The 20,751-nt window shown below is 44.0% G+C and overlaps 1 protein-coding gene across 1 annotated transcript in view; it reads left to right on the forward strand.

Moving 5' to 3' along the window:
- The window catches only part of LOC126457630 (kinesin-like protein KIF12), a gene marked incomplete at its 5' end in the record, with an annotated part of 606,856 nt that overhangs the window by 272,340 nt on the left and 313,765 nt on the right, over nt 1–20,751 (forward strand). The window contains one exon of the mRNA XM_050094104.1: nt 17,790–18,014. Within this exon, the coding sequence (XP_049950061.1) occupies nt 17,790–18,014 (225 nt within the window). The remainder of the gene's footprint in view (nt 1–17,789; nt 18,015–20,751) is intronic.

Genomic DNA, 20,751 nt, shown 5'->3' on the forward strand with positions numbered 1-20,751 from the left:
ACAGCCCGCACTACGCTCTGAACCGGTATGGATCACGTGGCGGGCGTACACGTGGTGATGCGTGGCGGGGCGTTGTTATATGCGTACATTCACGTCCAGCCGTATCTACCCGTCCAGGCCACTTTTATTTTCCCTACACTGTACATAATTACGTTTGTGCAGAACCCTCAGTACGTGGGTCCTCCTCACGCCTGGCCATTTTTCTTCATTTCATATCCCTTTTTATGTTTCAAATGCGCTGTCACATCGAACGGCGCAGGTGTAGGATCTCTTGGAACGAGAGGATATTCGGCAAATGGACAAGCCTGCTGGTCCCGACGCAGGTTCGAGTCCTCCCTCTGGCATGGGTGTGTGTGTTTGTCCTTAGGATAATTTAGGTTAAGTAGTGTGTAAGCTTAGGGACTGATGACCTTAGCAGTTAAGTCCCATCAGATTTCACACACGTTTGAACATTTTTTGGACTAGCCTGCCCGTTCCCCCAACATAAATCCCATCGAACATGTGTGGAATGCGTTGGAGAGACATTTTGCAGCACGCCCACACACACCAAAGACCAACCAGCAGTTTTCAACACCACCAGTGGAGGAAGGGAACGCCCTGTCACAACAACTTCTTACCAGCTCTATGGCCAACATAGGAGCACGTCGCAGGGCACGCATTGCCGTCCGTTGTGATCAGTGTCATTTCTGTTCGTTGATTGCGTATTACTTCGTTACCTTCTGTACAGTACTATATGGTAGTAGTTTTTTCTACACTACTGGCCATTAAAATTGCTACACCACGAAGATGACATGCTACAGCCCCGAAATTTAACCGACAGGAGTAAGATGCTATGATATGCAAATGATTAGCTTTTCAGAGGATTCACACAAGGTTGGCGCCGGTGGCGACACCTACAATGTGCTGACATCAGGAAAGTTTCCAACCGATTTCTCATACACAAATAGCAGTTGATCGGCGTTGCCTGGTGAAACGTTGTTGTGATGCCTCGAATGAGGAGGACAAATGCGTACCATCACGATTCCGACTTTCATAAAGGTCGGATTGTAGCCTATTGCGATTGCAGTTTATCGTATCGTGACATTGCTGCTCGTGTTGGTCGAGATCCAATGACTGTTAGCAGCATTTGGAATCGGTGGGTTCAGGAGGGTAATACGGAAAGCCGTGCTGGATCCCAACGGCCTCGTATCACTAGCAGTCGAGACGACAGGCATCTTATCCGCATGACTGTAACTGATCGTGCAGCCACGTCTCGATCACTGGGTCAACAGATGAGGACGTTTGCAAGACAACAACCATCTGCACGAACAGTTCGACGACGTTTGCAGCAGCATGGACTATCAGCTCAGAGACCATGGCTGCGGTTACCCTTGAGGCTGCATCACAGACAGGAGCGTCTGCGATGGTGTACTCAACGACGAACCTGGGTGCACGAATGGCAAAACGTCATTTTTTCGGATGAATCCAAGTTCTTGTTAGAGCATCATGATGGTCGCATCCGTGTTTGGCGACATCGTGGTGAACGCACATTAGAAGCGTGTATTCGTCAACGCCATACTGGCGTATCACCCGGCGCGATGGTATGGGGTGCCGTTGGTTACACGTCTCGGTTACCTCTTGTTCGCATTGACGGCACTTTGAACAGTGGACGTTACATTTCAGATGTGTTACGACCCGTGGCTCTACCATTCATTCGATCCCTGTGAAACCCTACATTTCAGCAGGATAATGCACGACCGCATGTTGCAGGTCCTGTACGGGCCTTTTTGGATACAGAAAATGTTCGACTGCTGCCCTGGCCAGCACATTCTCCAGATCTCTCATCACTGAAAACATCTCGTCAATGGTGGCCGAGCAACTGGCTCGTCAGAATACGCCAGTCACTACTCTTGATGGACTGTGGTATCGAAGCTGCATGGGCAGCTATACCTGTACACGCTATCCAAGCTCTGTTTGACTCAATGCCCAAGCGTATCAAGGCCGTTATTACGGCCAGAGGTGGTTGTTCTCAGGATCTATGCATCCAAATTGCGTGAAAATGTAATCACATGTCAGTTCTAGTATAATACACTCCTGGAAATGGAAAAAAGAACACATTGACACCGGTGTGTCAGACCCACCATACTTGCTCCGGACACTGCGAGAGGGCTGTACAAGCAATGATCACACGCACGGCACAGCGGACACACCAGGAACCGCGGTGTTGGCCGTCGAATGGCGCTAGCTGCGCAGCATTTGTGCACCGCCGCCGTCAGTGTCAGCCAGTTTGCCGTGGCATACGGAGCTCCATCGCAGTCTCTAACACTGGTAGCATGCCGCGACAGCGTGGACGTGAACCGTATGTGCAGTTGACGGTCTTTGAGCGAGGGCGTATAGTGGGCATGCGGGAGGCCGGGTGGACGTACCGCCGAATTGCTCAACACGTGGGGCGTGAGGTCTCCGCAGTACATCGATGTTGTCGCCAGTGGTCGGCGGAAGGTGCACGTGCCCGTCGACCTGGGACCGGACCGCAGCGACGCACGGATGCACGCCAAGACCGTAGGATCCTACGCAGTGCCGTAGGGGACCGCACCGTCACTTCCCAGCAAATTAGGGACACTGTTGCTCCTGGGGTATTGGCGAGGACTATTCGCAACCGTCTCCATGAAGCTGGGCTACGGTCCCGCACACCGTTAGGCCGTCTTCCGCTCACGCCCCAACATCGTGCAGCCCGCCTCCAGTGGTGTCGCGACAGGCGTGAATGGAGGGACGAATGGAAACGTGTCGTCTTCAGCGATGAGAGTCGCTTCTGCCTTGGTGCCAATGATGGTCGTATGCGTGTTTGAGCCGTGCAGGTGAGCGCCACAATTAGGACTGCATACGACCGAGGCACACAGGGCCAACACCCGGCATCATGGTGTGGGGAGCGATCTCCTACACTGGCCGTACACCACTGGTGATCGTCGAGGGTACACTGAATAGATCACGGTACATCCAAACCGTCATCGAACCCATCGTTCTACCATTCCTAGATCGGCAAGGGAACTTGCTGTTCCAACAGGACAATGCACGTCCGCATATATCCCGTGCCACCCAACGTGCTCTAGAAGGTGTAAGTCAACTACCCCGGCCAGCAAGATCTCCGGATCTGTCCCCCATTGAGCATGTTTGGGACTGGATGAAGCGTCGTCTCACGCGGTCTGCACGTCCAGCACGAACGCTGGTCCAACTGAGGCGCCAGGTGGAAATGGCATGGCAAGCCGTTCCACAGGACTACATCCAGCATCTGTACGATCGTCTCCATGGGAGAATAGCAGCCTGCATTGCTGCGAAAGGTGGATATACACTGTACTAGTGCCGACATTGTGCATGCTCTGTTGCCCGTGTCTATGTGCCTGTGGTTCTGTCAGTGTGATCATGTGATGTATCTGACCCCAGGAATGTGTCAATAAAGTTTCCCCTTCCTGGGACAATGAATTCACGGTGTTCTTATTTCAATTTCCAGAAGTGTATATTTGTCCAATGAATACCCGTTTATCATTTGCATTTCCTCTTGGTGTAGCAATTTTAATGGTTAGCAGTGTATTTATGGTACAAGTTCCATCGAGGTGTGTTACTTGGCAATGATACATCACGCATCAGCTTCTTTTGTCCTTACGTTTTGCAAACCAACGTAATAAGTAAAAGTCGTGCTATCCTTCAGGCTACTTCGTTTTTGTGACATCACGTCTTTTAAATTGGTGAGAGAGGCATCATTATACATAGATTTTTGAGAGGTGCCGAATAACAGTCCTGAGTGAACTGATGCAGAGGTAACCCGTTATATCTCCCATACTTCGTTTTTGTTTTTGTGGTCACCTTCTAAAGTTAGGTTAGCACCCATGCTAAAACCGAGGCTGATGCCTGTTGATACCATGAATTCTGATTGTGAGCCATGTCACTTAATAAGTGGAATCCTATGGACACATGTTTTGACTTGATACTTGGTACGTGGAACACAGTGCCTTTATCAAAAATGAACCCTGGAACGAAACTCCTACAATCGATTGCAGCCAGTTTAATTAATTCATCATTGTTTGTCTGTGTAATCAACAATTTGGATTTGTGGCGTTTAAAGTGGGCTTAGCATTTAATGTTTTTTGACCTCGAGTTCAGAAAAGCAGGGGGAGATCGTTTCTTGTTTTTATTACATATGTTGTTATCTGTGTATACACTGGGGTTACAACAGTCTTGGGATAGCAATATGCACATATACACATGGCGGTAGAACAGCGTACACAAGGTATAAAAGCCTTCCGACGTGATTATGGCCACACGGCGGTAATTAACAGAGTTTGAACGCGGAACGGTAGTCGGAGCTAGACGCATGGGGCATTCCATTTCCGAAATCGTTACGTAATTCAGTATTCCGAGATGCACTATGCAAAGAATGTGACGCAAATACATAATTTCAAGCGTTCTCTCTCACCACAGACAATGCAGTGACCGACGGCCTTCACTTAACGACCGAGATCAGCGGCGTTTGCGTAGATTTTTCAGTGCCAACAGATAGGTAACACCGCTTGAAACATACACAAATCAATATGAGACGTACAATGAACGAATCCGTCAGGACAGTGCGGCAAAAACAGTCGTTAATGGGCTATGGCAGCATACGGCCGACGCGAGTGCCTTTGCTAACAGCCTGCACCGACTCTCCTGAGATCGTGACCGTATCGGTTGGACCCCAGACGACTCGAAAACTGTGGCCGTGTCAGAGGAGTTCCGATTTCAGTTGATACGAGCTGATGGTAACGTTCGAGTGCGGCGCAGTTCCCACGAAACCATGGATCCAAGTCGTCAATGAGGCACTGTGCAAGCTGGTGGTGATTCCATAATGGTGAGGGTTGTGTTTACGTGGACTGGATCCTGGATATACTGGGCTGCTCGGAAAACATTTGCAGCTATGATGAACTTCATGTTCCCAAACAACGATGACAATGCATTATGTCACCAGGCCACAATTGTTAGCGATTGGTTTGAAGAACATTGTGACCACCAAGATCGCCCGAAATGAATATCATCGAACATTTATGGGACATAATCGGGAGGTCAGTTCGTGCACAAAATCCTGCACCGGCAACACCTTTGCAATTATGGACGGCTACAGAGGCAACATAGCTCAATAATTCTGCACGGGGACTTCCAACGACGTGTTGAGTCCATGCCACGTCGAGTTGTTCAAATGTTCAAATGTGTGTGAAATCTTATGGGACTTAACTGCTAAGGTCATCGGTCCCTAAGCCTACACACTACTTAACCGAAACTATCCTAAGAACAAACACATACACCCATGCGCGAGAGAGGACTCGAACCTCAGCCGGGACCAGCCACACAGCCTATAACTGCAGCGCCCACGTCGAGTTGCTGCACTACTCTGGGCAGAAGGAATTTCGATACGATATTAAGAGGTACTCCATGACTTCTGTCACCTCAGTGTACCCCATTTCACAATATTTCTAATTACATACTGTTTCTTCCAACTGTCTTTGAACTTTAGCTTCTTCTGTTAACCCTTCGATACCCCGGTCAAAAACTATCTACATCTACATAAATATCCTGCAAATTACGGTCAACTGCCTGGCACAGGGTTCTTGGAGCTACCTTCAGAATAAATGTTTACCGTTCCACGCTCTGACAGCAGATGGAAAAAATGAATTCTTAAATCTCTCAGAACGAGCTCTCATTTCTCTTACTTTATTCTGATGATAATTCCCCCCTATGTAGGTTACGGATAACAAAATATTTTCGCTTTCAAAGGAAATAAGTTAATGACTGAATTTCTTGAAAATGTCTTGCCGCAACGAAAAATGATTTTATGTGAATGATTGCCACCGCAACTCGCGTTTCATATCGATTACACTCTTCCCTATTTCGCTATAGTACAAAACGAGCTACCCTTCTTTGGACTTTTTGATGGCCTCCGTCAGAACTAACTGGTAAGGATCCCGAACCGCACAGCAATACTCTAGTAGAGGACGACAAGGGTCATATAGGCAGTATCTTAGTAGACCTGTTGCGCCTTGTGAGTGTTCCGTTAATAAAACGCAGTCTTTGGTTTGCCTAGTCCACTACATTTTCTAAGTGATTGTTCCAATTTATGTTGTTCGTGATTGTGATCCCTAGGTATTTAGTTGAATTGACAGCCTTTAAACACGTGTGATTTATCTTGTAACCGAATTTTAGCGGATTTTATTCAGTAATCATGAGGATGAACTCTCACTTTTCCTTCTTCATAGTTGAGTGCAACAAATATAGTGTCTAAGTCATTTCTGAATTGGTTTTGACCTTATGATGACTTTACTAGACAGTAAATGACGGCAACATCCGCAAACAATCTAAGAGAGCTGCTCAGATTGTCTCCTAAATCGTTTACCTGGGTTTAGAAAAGCAGAGGGCCTATAATACTTCCTAGGGGAACACCATATTTTACAAATATTTTACTAGTTGACTTGCAGTCAGTTACTATTAACTGTGACCTCTCTGACTGGAAATTAACAATGCAGTCGCACAACTGGGACGATGCTGCATATGCATACAGCTTGATTTAGAGGTCCCTAATGAGGAATGGTGTCGAAAGTCTTCTGGTTGTTTAGAAACATGGAATAAATTTGAGTTCTCCTGTCGATAGCACTCATCACTTCGTGTGAATAAGGAGCTAGTTGTGTTTTCTGAATTCGTGCTATGTGCCAATTTATCGTTTCCTTCTAGGTAACTCATAATGTTCGAACACAGTATATGTTCCAAAAGCCTACTGGAAATCGACGTCAGTGATATGAGTCTGTAAATTATCGAATTATTCGTATTTCATTTCCTAAATATTGTGTGATCTGTGCAGCTTTCCAGTCTTTTGGTTATGGACCTCTTGCCCCTCGAACGATGGTATACTATTGCTAAGTATGGGCCTATTGTATGAGCGTACTCTGAAAGGAATCTGACTGATATACTGTCTGTACAGGGAGACTTGCCTTTATTAAGTGATTTAAGCTGCTTCGCTACACCGAGGACACCTACTTCTACGTTACCCAATTGGCAGCTGTTCTCGATGTGAAATGTGGAATATTGACTTCCTCCTCTTTAATGACAGAATTTCGGAAAACTGTGTTTAGTAACGCTGTTTTAGTAGTTCCAATCGGCAATATCACAATTGGTATCGCTTAGTGAAGGTATCATTATTGTATGCCGCTGATGTTCTTGACATGTGACTAGAATCTCCACGGATTTTCTGCCAGATTTAAAGACAGAGGTTCTCTGTGGAAGCTGTTAAAAGTGTCTCACATTGAAGTCTGCTCTAAGTTTCGATCGTCAGTAAAGATTTTGTGTCCTTTTAAATTTGGCATGTTTCTCCGTTGCTTCCGTAACAGTGTTCTGACCTGTTTTGTATAGCATGGAGGATCAGCGCCATGCTTTATTAATTTATTCGGTATAAATCACTCAGCTGTATCCGATTCTACTTCTATGAATGTAAGCTACACCTGGTCTAGACCTTCGTTTACGTAGTTCGCTTGAAAGGAATGAAAGTGTCATGAAAATTTTTCTCTGTTTTTTTTTTTTTTTTTTAAATAGATCTATTTTACGTTTTTTTTTGGTGGACTTGGAGGTTGCGATGGTTAGTCCCGATACAATGACCTTGTGGTCACCAATTCCTGTATGCATCATGAGTTTTCTGTTTGCTCAAGATTATTTTTTCCTAGAGATCAAGAACGGTTTCGCGACCATTTACATATCGAGTGGGCTCCTGAACTAACTGCTCAAAATAATTTTCGGAGAAAGCTTTGACTAGAACCTCTGACGATGTTTCATACCTACCACCGTCTTTGAACACGTATTTGCGCCAACATATCGAGGGTAGCTTGAAGCCACGACTAACTATAATCGTTTGAGTGGGATAGCTATTTTATAGTATATACAAGTATTTCATGTATACTTTCTGAACACCATCAGGTGCTTTGTAAAAAAGTCTGGTCTTATGTCCAGCTTTAGCCAACTTTCGGTACCTATAACGATTTGTGCATCAGTGTTTTCTACTAGCGCTTCGAACTCTGGTTCTTTCCCAACATAGCTACGACAGTTTATAACTACAGAACTGGCCCAATAGGAATTCAACCTTTCACTCCTATACAAATTGCATTACTTAATACAGCTATTCGTTTAGCCCCAGGTTATTGCTATGTCTACCCTCGTCCTATGTTTGTCCTGTACCCTTTGGGGCTAAAGCCCTTTCTGTATTTTCCCGAGACCCTCTAACCTAACAAACCGTACAGTCCATTCATTCCACACGATTCCCTCTACCAGTGTAGCCGCATCCTGAGAGCATTGGATCGCTATAAGTTCTATTTTATTTATAATCCTTATTTTTTAGTATCAGTGTACTTCCAATACTGTTATGATAATGTCAGATCCGTAACACCTAGGGAAACTGATAATGTTGGACTTAAGACCAAAGAGACTTTCTTTCCAGATTCTAACGTCATATCGAGGCTGGAACACGATGAGGAAGATGAAAGAGTTTTGGGTCTTCAAGACACATGACATGAACCATGATTATTTACAACTAACAAACCATTTAATACTGCCGTTAACCACAACTAGGCATGTGTGTCGACTTAGATAGGCGTTTCTCTCGCTATCAATAAAGTCTCTTCTGACATAATATTGTGCGATTTTGACGAAACTCTGACAACAATAAAAACTAACATTATTGAACATGCTCTGTCTAACGAGGATTATGTGACTAATAATTATGTAACAATAAAGCAGCTTTTAAGAAGAGGGAAGCAAATTGAGATTTACTGCGATCTGAATCTGAAATACTTGAGACAGATTGAACATCGTGTGACGTAAATTAATAATAAGAAGAGATTTTTTATCTTTCCAGTGAAGAAGCAGTTCCAGTCACTAAGAGGAGAACGAACAGAAAAGTAATGAACTATGTCACGGCGCAGAGTCCTACAAGACCTTTGATGTAGAACAAGGCATTGTGACTTGAAAGCGTTCTGTACTGGAAGAACACTCCAGGAAATGAGACTAAAAATTACTGCAATCAAAATAAAATATGCTCGTTCTGTATTGAAGAAATAAAACCTGTCACTGATAACGATTTGGAATCTTGAAAAAAAATATCGATATTCTTTCTCTATGCGATGCGTAATAGCGGCGCCGTAAGTTGGAAGCTCCTTACCAAAACGACATTGTAGGGATCCGGTTTTCGCAAGAAGACGCGGTTGCTACACGCTTTGGAAGCAATGCGTACGTGGGAACTACAAGTACTGACGACTCCGACAGCTGCTTGTCTCAGGAAGCTTCTAAACGAATATATGGCGGAGCGCAGCCGAAGTAGTTATGCTCAGAAAGATAGAAGACTTTGTTGCTAAATAACGGAAATGTTTATGGCCTACATCTAATTTTTATGAAGAGCGTTAGATAAAATACGAGAGAAGCTAACATACGGTAAGCTGTAAGAGCACCGAAGCCAAGTCGATGGATTTCGTAATTAGAAAAGACAAATGTAGAAAACATTTTTTAAACAAAGCGCTAAATCTGATCACCCCTTCTGGGGAAAAGCGTGTTATTAACTTTAGGATGGATCAAATTAGATCTTCTAATCTTCTTAAATGTTCAATTCTTCTGCTTTACTTTCTATATTGAGGTAAACAGGGCGGTCGAGGGACCTCTGTTTTCCCAGACGGAAAAACCAAAAAAATTTTTTATGAGAAGAGTGGTCGAAAATGATCAATCAGAGGTCTGTCTATGGATCAGAATTCTAGGATAGACCTAGAAATTTTCAAACAGAAAACAGATGGAGCAAGCGAAAGACTGCATAACGTATGCTGTTATTGTTATCCTGCTAAATGCAGAGTAGTGAATAAATAAACCATGCACACCTTGGATGGTACCTTTTCAGCCTGATGGCAGTGATAACACGGCACTGTAGGTCGAGGTTGGGAGACAGTAGTGAGCTATGAAAGTGCTTCAGTTCTGGTGTTTACAGAGCAAATTAGAAATACCGGTAAATAAAACAGTAAATACGGTGCTCATAGGAAAATTGTCTTTTATAAACAAACAATCTGTTATGAAACAATATTATTATGAAAATACCCGCAGTAACAAGGTAATTAGTGCTGCATATTGATTAACAAGAAATATTTCGTAAGCGTATTATATTTTTCTGCCAACGAGTCATTGGTCTCACGAATAAAATTGTAACATTATCGGCATTTAGTGGTCAACGAACTGGCAACACATGTAATCGTCGTTTTGTCCTCAAATGCCGCTCTTGACGTGTAGTACTTGAAAACCGCCAACGTAGGACGATAGCGACTACCATTGTGTCATGAAATATGATTGTCAGAAATAAAACGAAGTCCACAATACTTCGCTCACGGACCTCTTTCGACACAATGTTGTTTTTTCCAAAAATTTTAACAATTGGCGACAGTAAATTTCCTCTGCTCCTGAGTGTCTGTAGACACGCAGGACAACACTTGTCAATCGAAAATAAGGTGTTGGTAGATTGCTGAAGAACATAATACTGAGACTGACCAAAGCCTAAGGATCACTCCTGTAGGAGCGTTAGAGAAAGGAGCAAGTCACGTGACATGTAACAGGAGAGGATATGAGTATTGGGTTGCTGGTACAATAGCGAGAGGTATATGATTTCTTCCCTAGTGTTAGGAAACCAAACGAGCCGCATTCACCCTCCCGGCTGTGTGATACATTACCTTACGGGAATAACAGCTTTAACTAACTTGGTCAGGCCAAGTCAGTGGGAAGGTAAGTTTTACGCTCAATGTTGTCGTTTATGGTACACCTGTTTCAGCAAAATCGTTCACCTGCATGTTAGGTGCTATCTTTGGCGCCCGCATTTGTAGTTGCTGTGTTCACTAACGGGAATGGTTGCACGGCCACTGAGGACGTTGCCCTTGAGATAAGCTGCTCACAAGCTGACGAGCCCCGTAACAGAAATAAAATAGTGGGTTATCAGTAAAGCTGTGAATTCATTGTATTTTCCCTGTTATATTCCTCTGTGCCTTACAGGAAAGAGTTTAAGGAGATAAAGAAAAAGAGAAGCTTGACAGCTGCAGGGCGCTTCATTAAATTACATGATTTGCTTTTAGTGAGAATCTTTTTTCTTGTAAAAAATCGTCTATTTGAATTAAAAGGTTGAGGTTTCCCTGTTGAATGTGAGCACAGCACTCACTAAATAGCGAAACGACGTTGAAAGGGTTGCTATAATTTTTCCTTTTCTCTTATTGATGCTTTCTTGTTCAATTTTCACACTGAATCTGTTTGGCTATAACGAGAGGAAGATTTTGTAGTTCTTAGAAATTAAACTGTGCTATAATCAAATAAAACTTTATTGTGAAAGTAAACTGTGTTACAATCCAATGAAACTATTTGGTTACAGAGACCTTTTCAAGTCTCAAACATCTATGATGTATGGTTGCAGACTTAAGCGACGAATGAAAATTAGTATCAAGACCGGGATTCGAACCCGGTTCTCCTGCTCACCAGGTATATGCACTAACCGCTACGCAGCCCTGCCATAGTGGCTCTGCACCACTGCACGCTTCCCTCCTCAATCCAAATTCCGATTCACATCTCAATCCACTTGATATTTCCTGTAAACTCGAACAGCATTGCAGAGGTTCTCCAACTATATTGGAGTAGCACCTTAGCTTGGAACGATACATGAAATCCTGCCTGAAACGCAGGCGTAGATTCTTTAATCAAATGAAACTGTATGATTCCACACAAGTCCCGGACATCTATGACGAGAAGGTCCAAATGGTTCAAATGGCTCAGAGCACTATGGGACTTAACTTCTAAGGTCATCAGTCCCCTAGAACTTAGAACTACTTAAACCTAACTAACGACTCACACACATCCATGCCCGAGGTAGGATACGAACCTGCGACCGTAGCGGCCACGCGGTTCAAGACTGTAGCGCCTTTAACCGCTTGGCCACACCGGCCTGCTGACGAGAAGGCAGGCATGGTAGGGTAGTCCGTGCAGTTGTGCGAAGCTACTGTGAGCGAGTGGCGCAGTGATTAGTTCATCTGCCTAGTGAGCAGCAGACCCGAGTTAGAATACCAGCCTGGTACAAATTTTCATTCGTGGTTTCAGTTTGCATATATACACGATAATTTCTTTGAGCAGTCGTCGTAATTATTTTTGCCTCCATAACTTGCATAGTTCTCAACATACTGAATTTATTAATATTCTGGACGTCCGTTAAAAAAAGGGTTTGCCTTGGAGGTAGGACACAACCCATCGGGAAAAATATAGTAATTTCCAGCTATATTTTTGTCCCCGCCTTTCTACAAGAGCTGAGTGTATTTTGACGTCTCTCAGTCGGATAGTTGCTGTAAAGCACGAGTCTCTGCTTCACCTGTCTCCTCTTTTTGCCAAATTTCCAGTCGCTTCCTCTCATATTGATATCTATCCGTGTCTGTACTGAAATATACGATTGACTTCACCAGTTTAGACTTTAAATAGTGATCCTCTCCACGTTTGTGTTGTACGCCCTGGACAGCGTAATTTTAACTATTACCGGATTGAGAAGTCAAGCCCAGCAGTATCAAATGAAGGCAGTAGTCCTCTCAGCCAGGACAAGTCAACCTACTCCGCTAAAAGTATAGTGTCGTTAGGTTGGGTACTGTTACGCAATGCCTTACCAGAGCGCAGCCTAAGCAGATGTTCGACAATAATTCCAGTGCTAAGTCTCGAAACCCACTTACATTATTAATTATACAGAATGTTTCAAAAGAAACATTTAGAAATATTGTAAAATGCTTGTGGAGGAGCAAACAAGAATGATAACACAGTGCATCGAAAACGGGGAAACCTTCATACAACATTAACCAATTTGTTTTAGGATAGGTTCCACCCTGTGCCAACAATTTTTTGTATCCTTTTCTACCCCAGTTTTTTTTTTTGCTGAAATCACTTCATCCTCAGTGAGCTTTTATTTGGTTTCTATTAAATAACAGGAAATATTGCAATATAATTTCTAAGACATTCCCGGCGATATGTTGTCATCTCGTAGAATCGGGTGTACTGCCGGTGGTCCGCGTCGGGCGGATTCGATCCGGGGCTTGCACGCCTACGCGAGTCCAGGAAGCAGCGCATTAGCGCTCTCAGCTAACCTGGTTGGTAAGCTATACGTGCAATTGCGTGTGATATTAACGGTGTGTGTACTTCACAAACTTTTTTGTTTTTGTTTTTAAAGAGAAAAGATCCCCCAGGCAGTTTTAAGAAAATGTGTTTTGTACTGTGATTTGTTATCTATCGCGTAAATGAAATTTATCGCAGAAGTTCTTAAATTTTTTACATGGTATTTGTGTTAGTTCATTTTCAGATTGCCATCTGAATGTTAATCTGTTCTGCCTTTGTAAGAGATGAATAAGGAAACTGAATACTACTGAATATTTCTCACCGTGAGTGGTTTTGGCCAGAATATTTTTATACACTGATGAGCCAAAACATTATCACCACCTGGTTAATAGCGTGGTGTTCCACTTTTGAAACACAGTACAACAGAGATTCTGCTTGGCATGGATTCTAGAAGCCCCTGACAGGATTCCAGAAGTATGTGGCACCACATATCTAAGCACAGGTCAAGCAATTTCCGAAAATTCTGGGATGATGGTTAAAGGCACGAGGCTGGAGCGCAATATGTGTGTCAATGGGCACATATCAGGCACATTTCTTGGTCAAGACATCAATGTGAGATCACTACAATGCCCCTCAAACCACTATAGTACGATTATGATCTTGCAACACGGACAATTATCCTGTTGGAGAAGTAGGAGAAACTTTATGCACGAAGTGATGCGTTAATGTTCAAGTGCCTTCGATTACCGCCACATATCCCGTGGAAGCCCAACTCAGTGTACTCTATAGCATAATTCTGCCCCCACGGGCCTGCAGCTGTGGTTCCGTGCATGTCTCGGGCAGCCATTCGCCTGGATGACGGCGTTTAAGAAACCAGCCATCGACCTGCTGCAGCAAAAATGCGATACATTCGACGTGAAGCAAGTTTCTAGTGATCCATGATGAAACCTCAGTGGCGCTGCGCCCACTGCAAACATAACTGACGATGCCGTTGGATCACCACAGGAACACGTAGGGGTGGTGTGACGTGGAACTTCATATTCAACAATGCCGTTTGAAAGGTGTGCTCCGAAATAGTTGCGCCTTCTTCAGCGTTGCACCCTGCCATCACATCTGCCACAGATAAATTCCTGTCCTGGATTACACAGTGTGGGATTCTTCGATCTCTACGTTTTGTGATGAAACGCCGTCGTCCAAAATCATACGGCCAAATCGTTATTTCCAAATCGTTATTTCACCAGTTTTCAACCACTTTCCACAGGCGCTCGCGACAATTCTACGCCAACAGGTGACCACAAGTGCCGTTCCAGAGACTCTCGTTTGCAGCCGCATGGCCGTAACAATGTGCCCTTTGTCAAAACCTGTCATATTAGTGGATTTCCGCAATTGCGGCCTGCATCTTCGCTCTGTAATGACTGCCAATCCGCCTTTCTTCCATTTACATTCTTTCCTTGCTGCGTCACGTGCCGGCTACATCACAAGGAGGCATTCAACTTCGCGGTGGGCAGTGGTCATAATGTTTTGGCTCATCAGTGTATTTCTTCCGAAGAAAACACAGTGGAGATCACGGAACACGCCTAAGACATATTTGTTTTAAATTGGCTTTCCTTCAAGATTTACTTTAGAGAATAACTAATTATTGTGATAAATTTGCAAGCTCTTATTACGTTTAAATTAGTTGTTTTTTGATGACTGTTTCTTAATTGGGAGTGCTCTTTAACTGTGAGGATTGTTTATTATTTAAATTTTGCGTAGATTCCGAAAACATCGACCATGTAAACAAACTCACATTTTCCTCACATGACATACTGAAAGCTTTGGATCAAGGCAGTGAGGTAGAGCCAATATTTCTTGATTTCCGAAAAGCATTTGACTCAATACTACGTACAACACCTAAGCTTATTATCAAAGGTACGATCATATGCTATATCAAGTTAAATTTGTCAATGGATTGAGAACTTTTTGGCGGGAAAGACGCAGTATGTTACCTTGGATGAGGAGTCATTGTCAGATGTAGAAGTAACTTCGGGTGTGCCCTAGGACAGGATATTAGGACCCTTGCTGTTCATGTTTTATATTAATGACCTTGCGAACAATATTATAGTAACATCAGATTTTTGCAGATGATGCAGTTATCTATAATGAAGTCCCGTCTGAAAGAAGCTGCATAAATATTCAGTCAGATCTTGATATAATTTCAAAGTGGTGCAAAGATTGACAATTTGCTTTAGATGTTCAGAAATGTAAAGTTGTGTACTTCATAAAACGAAAAAATGTGGTATCCTACGACTATAACATTAGAGAATCACAGATGGAATCGACCAGCTCATACGAATACCTGGGTGTAGCACTTTGTAGGAATATGAAATGGAAGGATCATATAGGCTCTGTCGTGGGTGAAGCAGATGGCAGACTTCGGTTTATTGGTAGAATACTGGGGAAGTGAAATCAGTCTGCAAAGGAGATTGCTTGCAAGTCACTCGTGCGACCCATTATAGAACATTGCTTAAGTGTGTGGGACTCGTACCAAAGAGGATCAAAAGGGGATACAGAGAAGGGCAGCACGAATAGTCACAGGCTTGTTTGACCCGTGAGAGAGTGTCACAGAGATGCTGAAGAAACTGAACTGGTAGACTCTTGAAGATAGACGCAAACTATCCCAAAAAATCTGCCAACAAAGTTTCAAGAACCGGTTTTAAATGATAACTCCAGGAATATACTACAACGTCTACGTATCGCTCACGAAGGGATTGTAAGGACAAGGTTAGAATAATTACAGTGCACAGAGATGGATTCAAACACTCATTCTTCCCAGGATCCATATGTTAATAGAACGGGACGTACCATCTCCCATACGATTGACTGTGGTTTCCGGAGGATGGATGTAGATGTGGTTGTAGGAAAGTACAACCTATATACACTACTGGCCATTAAAATTGCTACACCAAGAAGAAATGGAGATGACAAACGGGTATTTGTTGCACAAATATATTATACTAGAACTGACATGTGATTACATTTTCACGCAATTTGGATACATAGATCCCGAGAACAACCACCTCTGGCCGTAATAACGGCCTTGATACGCCTGGGCACTGAGTCTAACAGAGCTTGGATGGCGTGTACAGGTATAGCTGCCCATGCAGCTTCAACACGATACCACAGTTCATCAAGAGTAGTGACTGGCGTATTCTGACGAGCCAGTTGCTCGGCCACCATTGACCAGACGTTTCCAATTGGTGAGAGATCTGAAGAATGTGCTGGCCAGGGCAGCAGTCGAACATTTTCTGTATGCAAAAAGGCCCGTACAAGACCTGCAACATGCGGTCGTGCATTACCCTGCTGAAATGTAGGGTTTCGCAGGGATCGAATGAAAGGTAGAGCCACGGGTCGCAACACATCTGAAACGTAACGTCCACTGTTCAAAGTGCCGTCAATGCGAACAACAGGTGACCGAGACGTGTTACCAATGGCACCCCATACAATCACGCCAGGTGATACGCCAGTATGGCGATGACGAATACACGCTTCCAATGTGCGTTCACCGCGATGTCGCCAAACACGGACGCGACCATCGTGATGCTCTAACCAGAACCTGGATTCATCCGAGAAAATGACATTTTGCCATTTGTGCACCCAGGTTCGTCGTTGAGTACACCATCGCAGGCACTCCTGCCTGTGGTCCAGCATCAAGGGTAACCGCAGCCATGGCCTCTGTACTGATAGTCCATGCTGCTGCAAACGTCATCGAACTGTTCGTGCAGATGGTTGTTGTCTTGCAAACGTCCCCATCTGTTGACACAGGGATCGAGACGTGGCTGCACGATCCGTTGCAGCCATGGGGATAAGAACCCTGTCATCTCGACTGCTAGTGATACGAGGCCGTTGGGATCTAACATGGCGTTCCGTATTACCCTCCTGAACCCACCGATTCCATATTCCGCTAACAGTCATTGGACCTCGACCAAAGCGAGCAGCAATGTCTCGATACGATAAACCGCAATCGCAATAGGCTACAATCCGACCTTTATGAAAGTCGGAAACGTGATGGTACGCATTTCTCCTCCTTACACGAGCATCACAACAACGTTTGACCAGGCAACGCCTGTCAACTGCTGTTTGTGTATGAGAAATCGGTTGGAAACTTTCCTCATGTCAGCACGTTGTAGGTGTCGCCACCGGCGCCAACCTTGTGTGAATGCTCTGAAAAGCTAATAATTTGCTTATCACAGCATCTTCTTCCTGTCGGTTAAATTTCACGCCTGTAGCACGTCATCTTCGTGGGGTAGTGATTGTAATGGCTGGTAGTGTATAAAATTAGCAGAACGTATGGTACCATTTCCGGATAGCAAGTTTCATATATTGAGCTGGTGTTTTGTTATTCTACCCTTGGCCAGTGGGGATTTCAGTATCCAGTATCCAGTATTTTTATTTGTCTTGGAGCTTTTTTAAGTTTTACAAGGCTTATTATTTCATTCGCAGCTCCGGTTGATTCTAAGCTCATACACGTGCGACACAAAAACGCAGGGGGAACTGAATTTTTCTTTTGTAGTTTACACGAGTCTGTAGTGTACTTTACAGTTGTTGCGTTACCTGAGAGACTGCTGTCGAGATAATAGTGGCCCCAGCAAGTATCTGTGCGTGTGTGTTGTCAGCTGAACGCGCTGGAGTGCGCGGCGGCGCTGGGCGGCAGCGTGCGGCCCAAGGTGTTCTCGTACAACGCCGTGTTCGAGCCGGCGGCCACACAGGAGGACGTGCTGCAGTACTCGGGCGTGACGCGCCTCATCGACATGGCCGTCGACGGCTACAGCTGCACCTGCTTCTGCTACGGCCAGACCGGCTCCGGCAAGACGCACACCCTCACCGGGCCTCCCGGACTTGTGAGTACTGCTTCCTCAGGAGCGTCGCTTACTTTGTGAAGCGCAGTAGTTAGTTACATGTTGCATAGATCATCTGGCGATTATTTTATCGAAATTATATGAAACGAATCAGTTTACAAGATATGTATGCATGATTGGTGTTAACATTAATAATACAGTATTATATTTTTAGTCTTACTCAAGCAACTACACTTGAAAACAAGGTGTTTTCAGTTTTTAGTTTATTTTTGTTGAAGGAGTTATCTAGGTGAAAGAAATTATTTTGCGTTAGATTTAAATGGAAGTTGCAACTAACTAAAGAAGTACTGGCAGCAGTAGACGTTACGACTGCAGTACACAAGCAGTGGGTGCAGAGGTGGAATTATACAAGCCTGCAATCCTGATTCTTTTCATAAAACGTAAAATCTTCCGCGTGGTTAGTACATGTTATTTTCAAGGGCAGATACACTATGTTATCAAAAGTATCCGGAAACCTGACTGAAAATGACTTACCAGTTCGTGGTGCCCTCCATCGGTAATGCTGGAATTCAATATGGTGTTGGCCCACCCTTAGCATTGATGACAGCTTCCACTCTCGCAAGCATATGTTCAATCAGGTGCTGGAAGGCCTTTTGGGGAATGGCAGCCCATTCTTCACGGAGTGCTGCATTGAGGTGAGGTATCGATGTCGGTCGGTGAGGCCTGGTACGAAGTCGGCGTTCCAAAACATCCTAAAGGTGTTCTATAGGATTCAGGTCAGGACTCGGTGCAGGCCAGTCCATTATAGGGATGTTATTGTCGTGAAACCACTCCGTCACAGGCCGTGCATTATGTACAGGTGTTCGATAGTGTTGAAAGATGCAGTCGCCATCCTCGAATTGCTCTTCAACAGTGGGAAGCAAGAAGGTGCTTAAAACATCAATGTAGGCCTGTGCTGTGACAGTGCCACGCAAAATAACAAGGGGTGCAAGCCCCCTCCATGAAAAGCACGAACACCCCATAAGGCCACCGCACCAAATTTTACTGTTGGCACCACACACACTGGCAGATGACGTTCACCGTGCATTCGCCCCACACCCTGCCATCGGATCGCCACATTGTGTACCGTGATTCGTCACTCCACACAACGTTTTCCACTGTTCAGTTGTCCAATGTATACGCTCCTTACACCAAGAGAGGTGTCGTTTGGCATTTACCGGCGTGATCTGTGGCTTATCAGCAGCCTCTCGACCATGAAATCCAAATTTTCTCACCTCACGTCTAGCTGTCATAGTACTTACAGTGGATCCTGATGCAGTTTTGAATTACTGTGTGATGGACTGGATAGATGTCTGCCTATTACACATTACGACCCTCTTCAACTGTCGGCGGTCTCTGTCAGTCAACACACGAGATCGGCATGTACGCTTTTGTGCTGTACGTGTCCCTTCACGTTTTCGCTTTACTATCACATTGGAACCTAGGGATGTTTAGGAGCGTGGAAATCCCGCGTACAGACGTATGACACAAGTGACACACAATCACCTGACCACGTTCGAAGTCTGTGAGTTTCGCGGAGCGCTCCATTCTGCTCTCTCACGATGTCTAATGACTACTGACGTCGCTGATATGGAGTACGTGGCAGTAGGGGGCAGCACAATGCAGCTAATATGAAGAACGTATATTTTTCGGGGTGTCCGGATACTTTTGGTCACATAGTGTGTATATATATTCATCGGTTTAGCTTTGGTTTTGTCATCTCTTTTCAATGTTCTGTTTTTATGTATATTGTCTGCTTTAGGTTTAGCATGCTCTTTGTAGATTTTGAGTACTATATCTGGGTCGAAATTATTTTTTTCTGTGTTACGTATTGTCGTGTTATAATTTCACTTTTTCTTTATTTTTCTTCCAGTGGTAAATTTATAATTCCATCGATCGTTGATTTAAAGTATGCATATTTGCACGACCTCTAATTGTAAGTTTTCTGTAAATTTCAAATTTATATTGGTTATTATCATTGGTTAATTTTAGATCTATGTGGGATATCAGGTATAATATTCACGAATGACATTTCTACCCTCAGTGAAAGTTAGAAAGAATAGCGGGACATGTTAAACGGAATGAGCAGTTTAGTTAGCACACAGTATGGATCGAGAGTAAACTGAAGAAACGGGAAGGTAATGAGGAGTAGTAGAAATGAGCTTGGCGATAAACTCAGAACCAAAATTTAGATCTACGAAGTAGAATTTTGTAGCGTTGGATGAAAAATAAAACATTACAGACGGAAAAAGGAAGACATAAAATGCATACTAGCACAAAGAAAAAAAAGACCCGCTAGAACTCAACATAGTATCTAATTTAAGGACGAAATTTTTGAGGATGTTCTTTTCTAGCAAAGAATAAAATGGAAGAGAATCACGGACTGCGGGAAAAGCAGAAAAGAAGAGAATCGAAGCATTTGAAATGTGGTGCTATGGAAGGATGTGCAAATTAGGTAGAGTGATAGGATGTGACACGGTTCTTCGCAGAACCGCCAAAGAGAACATCGTTGACAAGAAGAAGGGACGGGGTTACAGTGCATGTGTTAACTCCCCTTGAGGGAGTGTAACAGTAGAAGCTGCAGGGAAAGACAGAGATTGAAGTACGTAGAACAGATTTGTTGCATACAGGAGCTAATCTAATAGAAGAAATTGGCACAGGAGAGAAATTCGTGTCGGGTCACATCAAACCTGCCAGAATACTGATGACGCAAAAAAAGTCATCACGCTATTCTCAAGAG

Source organism: Schistocerca serialis, chromosome 1 (assembly GCF_023864345.2).
Source record: "Schistocerca serialis cubense isolate TAMUIC-IGC-003099 chromosome 1, iqSchSeri2.2, whole genome shotgun sequence".
Classification (NCBI taxonomy): Eukaryota; Metazoa; Arthropoda; class Insecta; order Orthoptera; family Acrididae; genus Schistocerca; species Schistocerca serialis.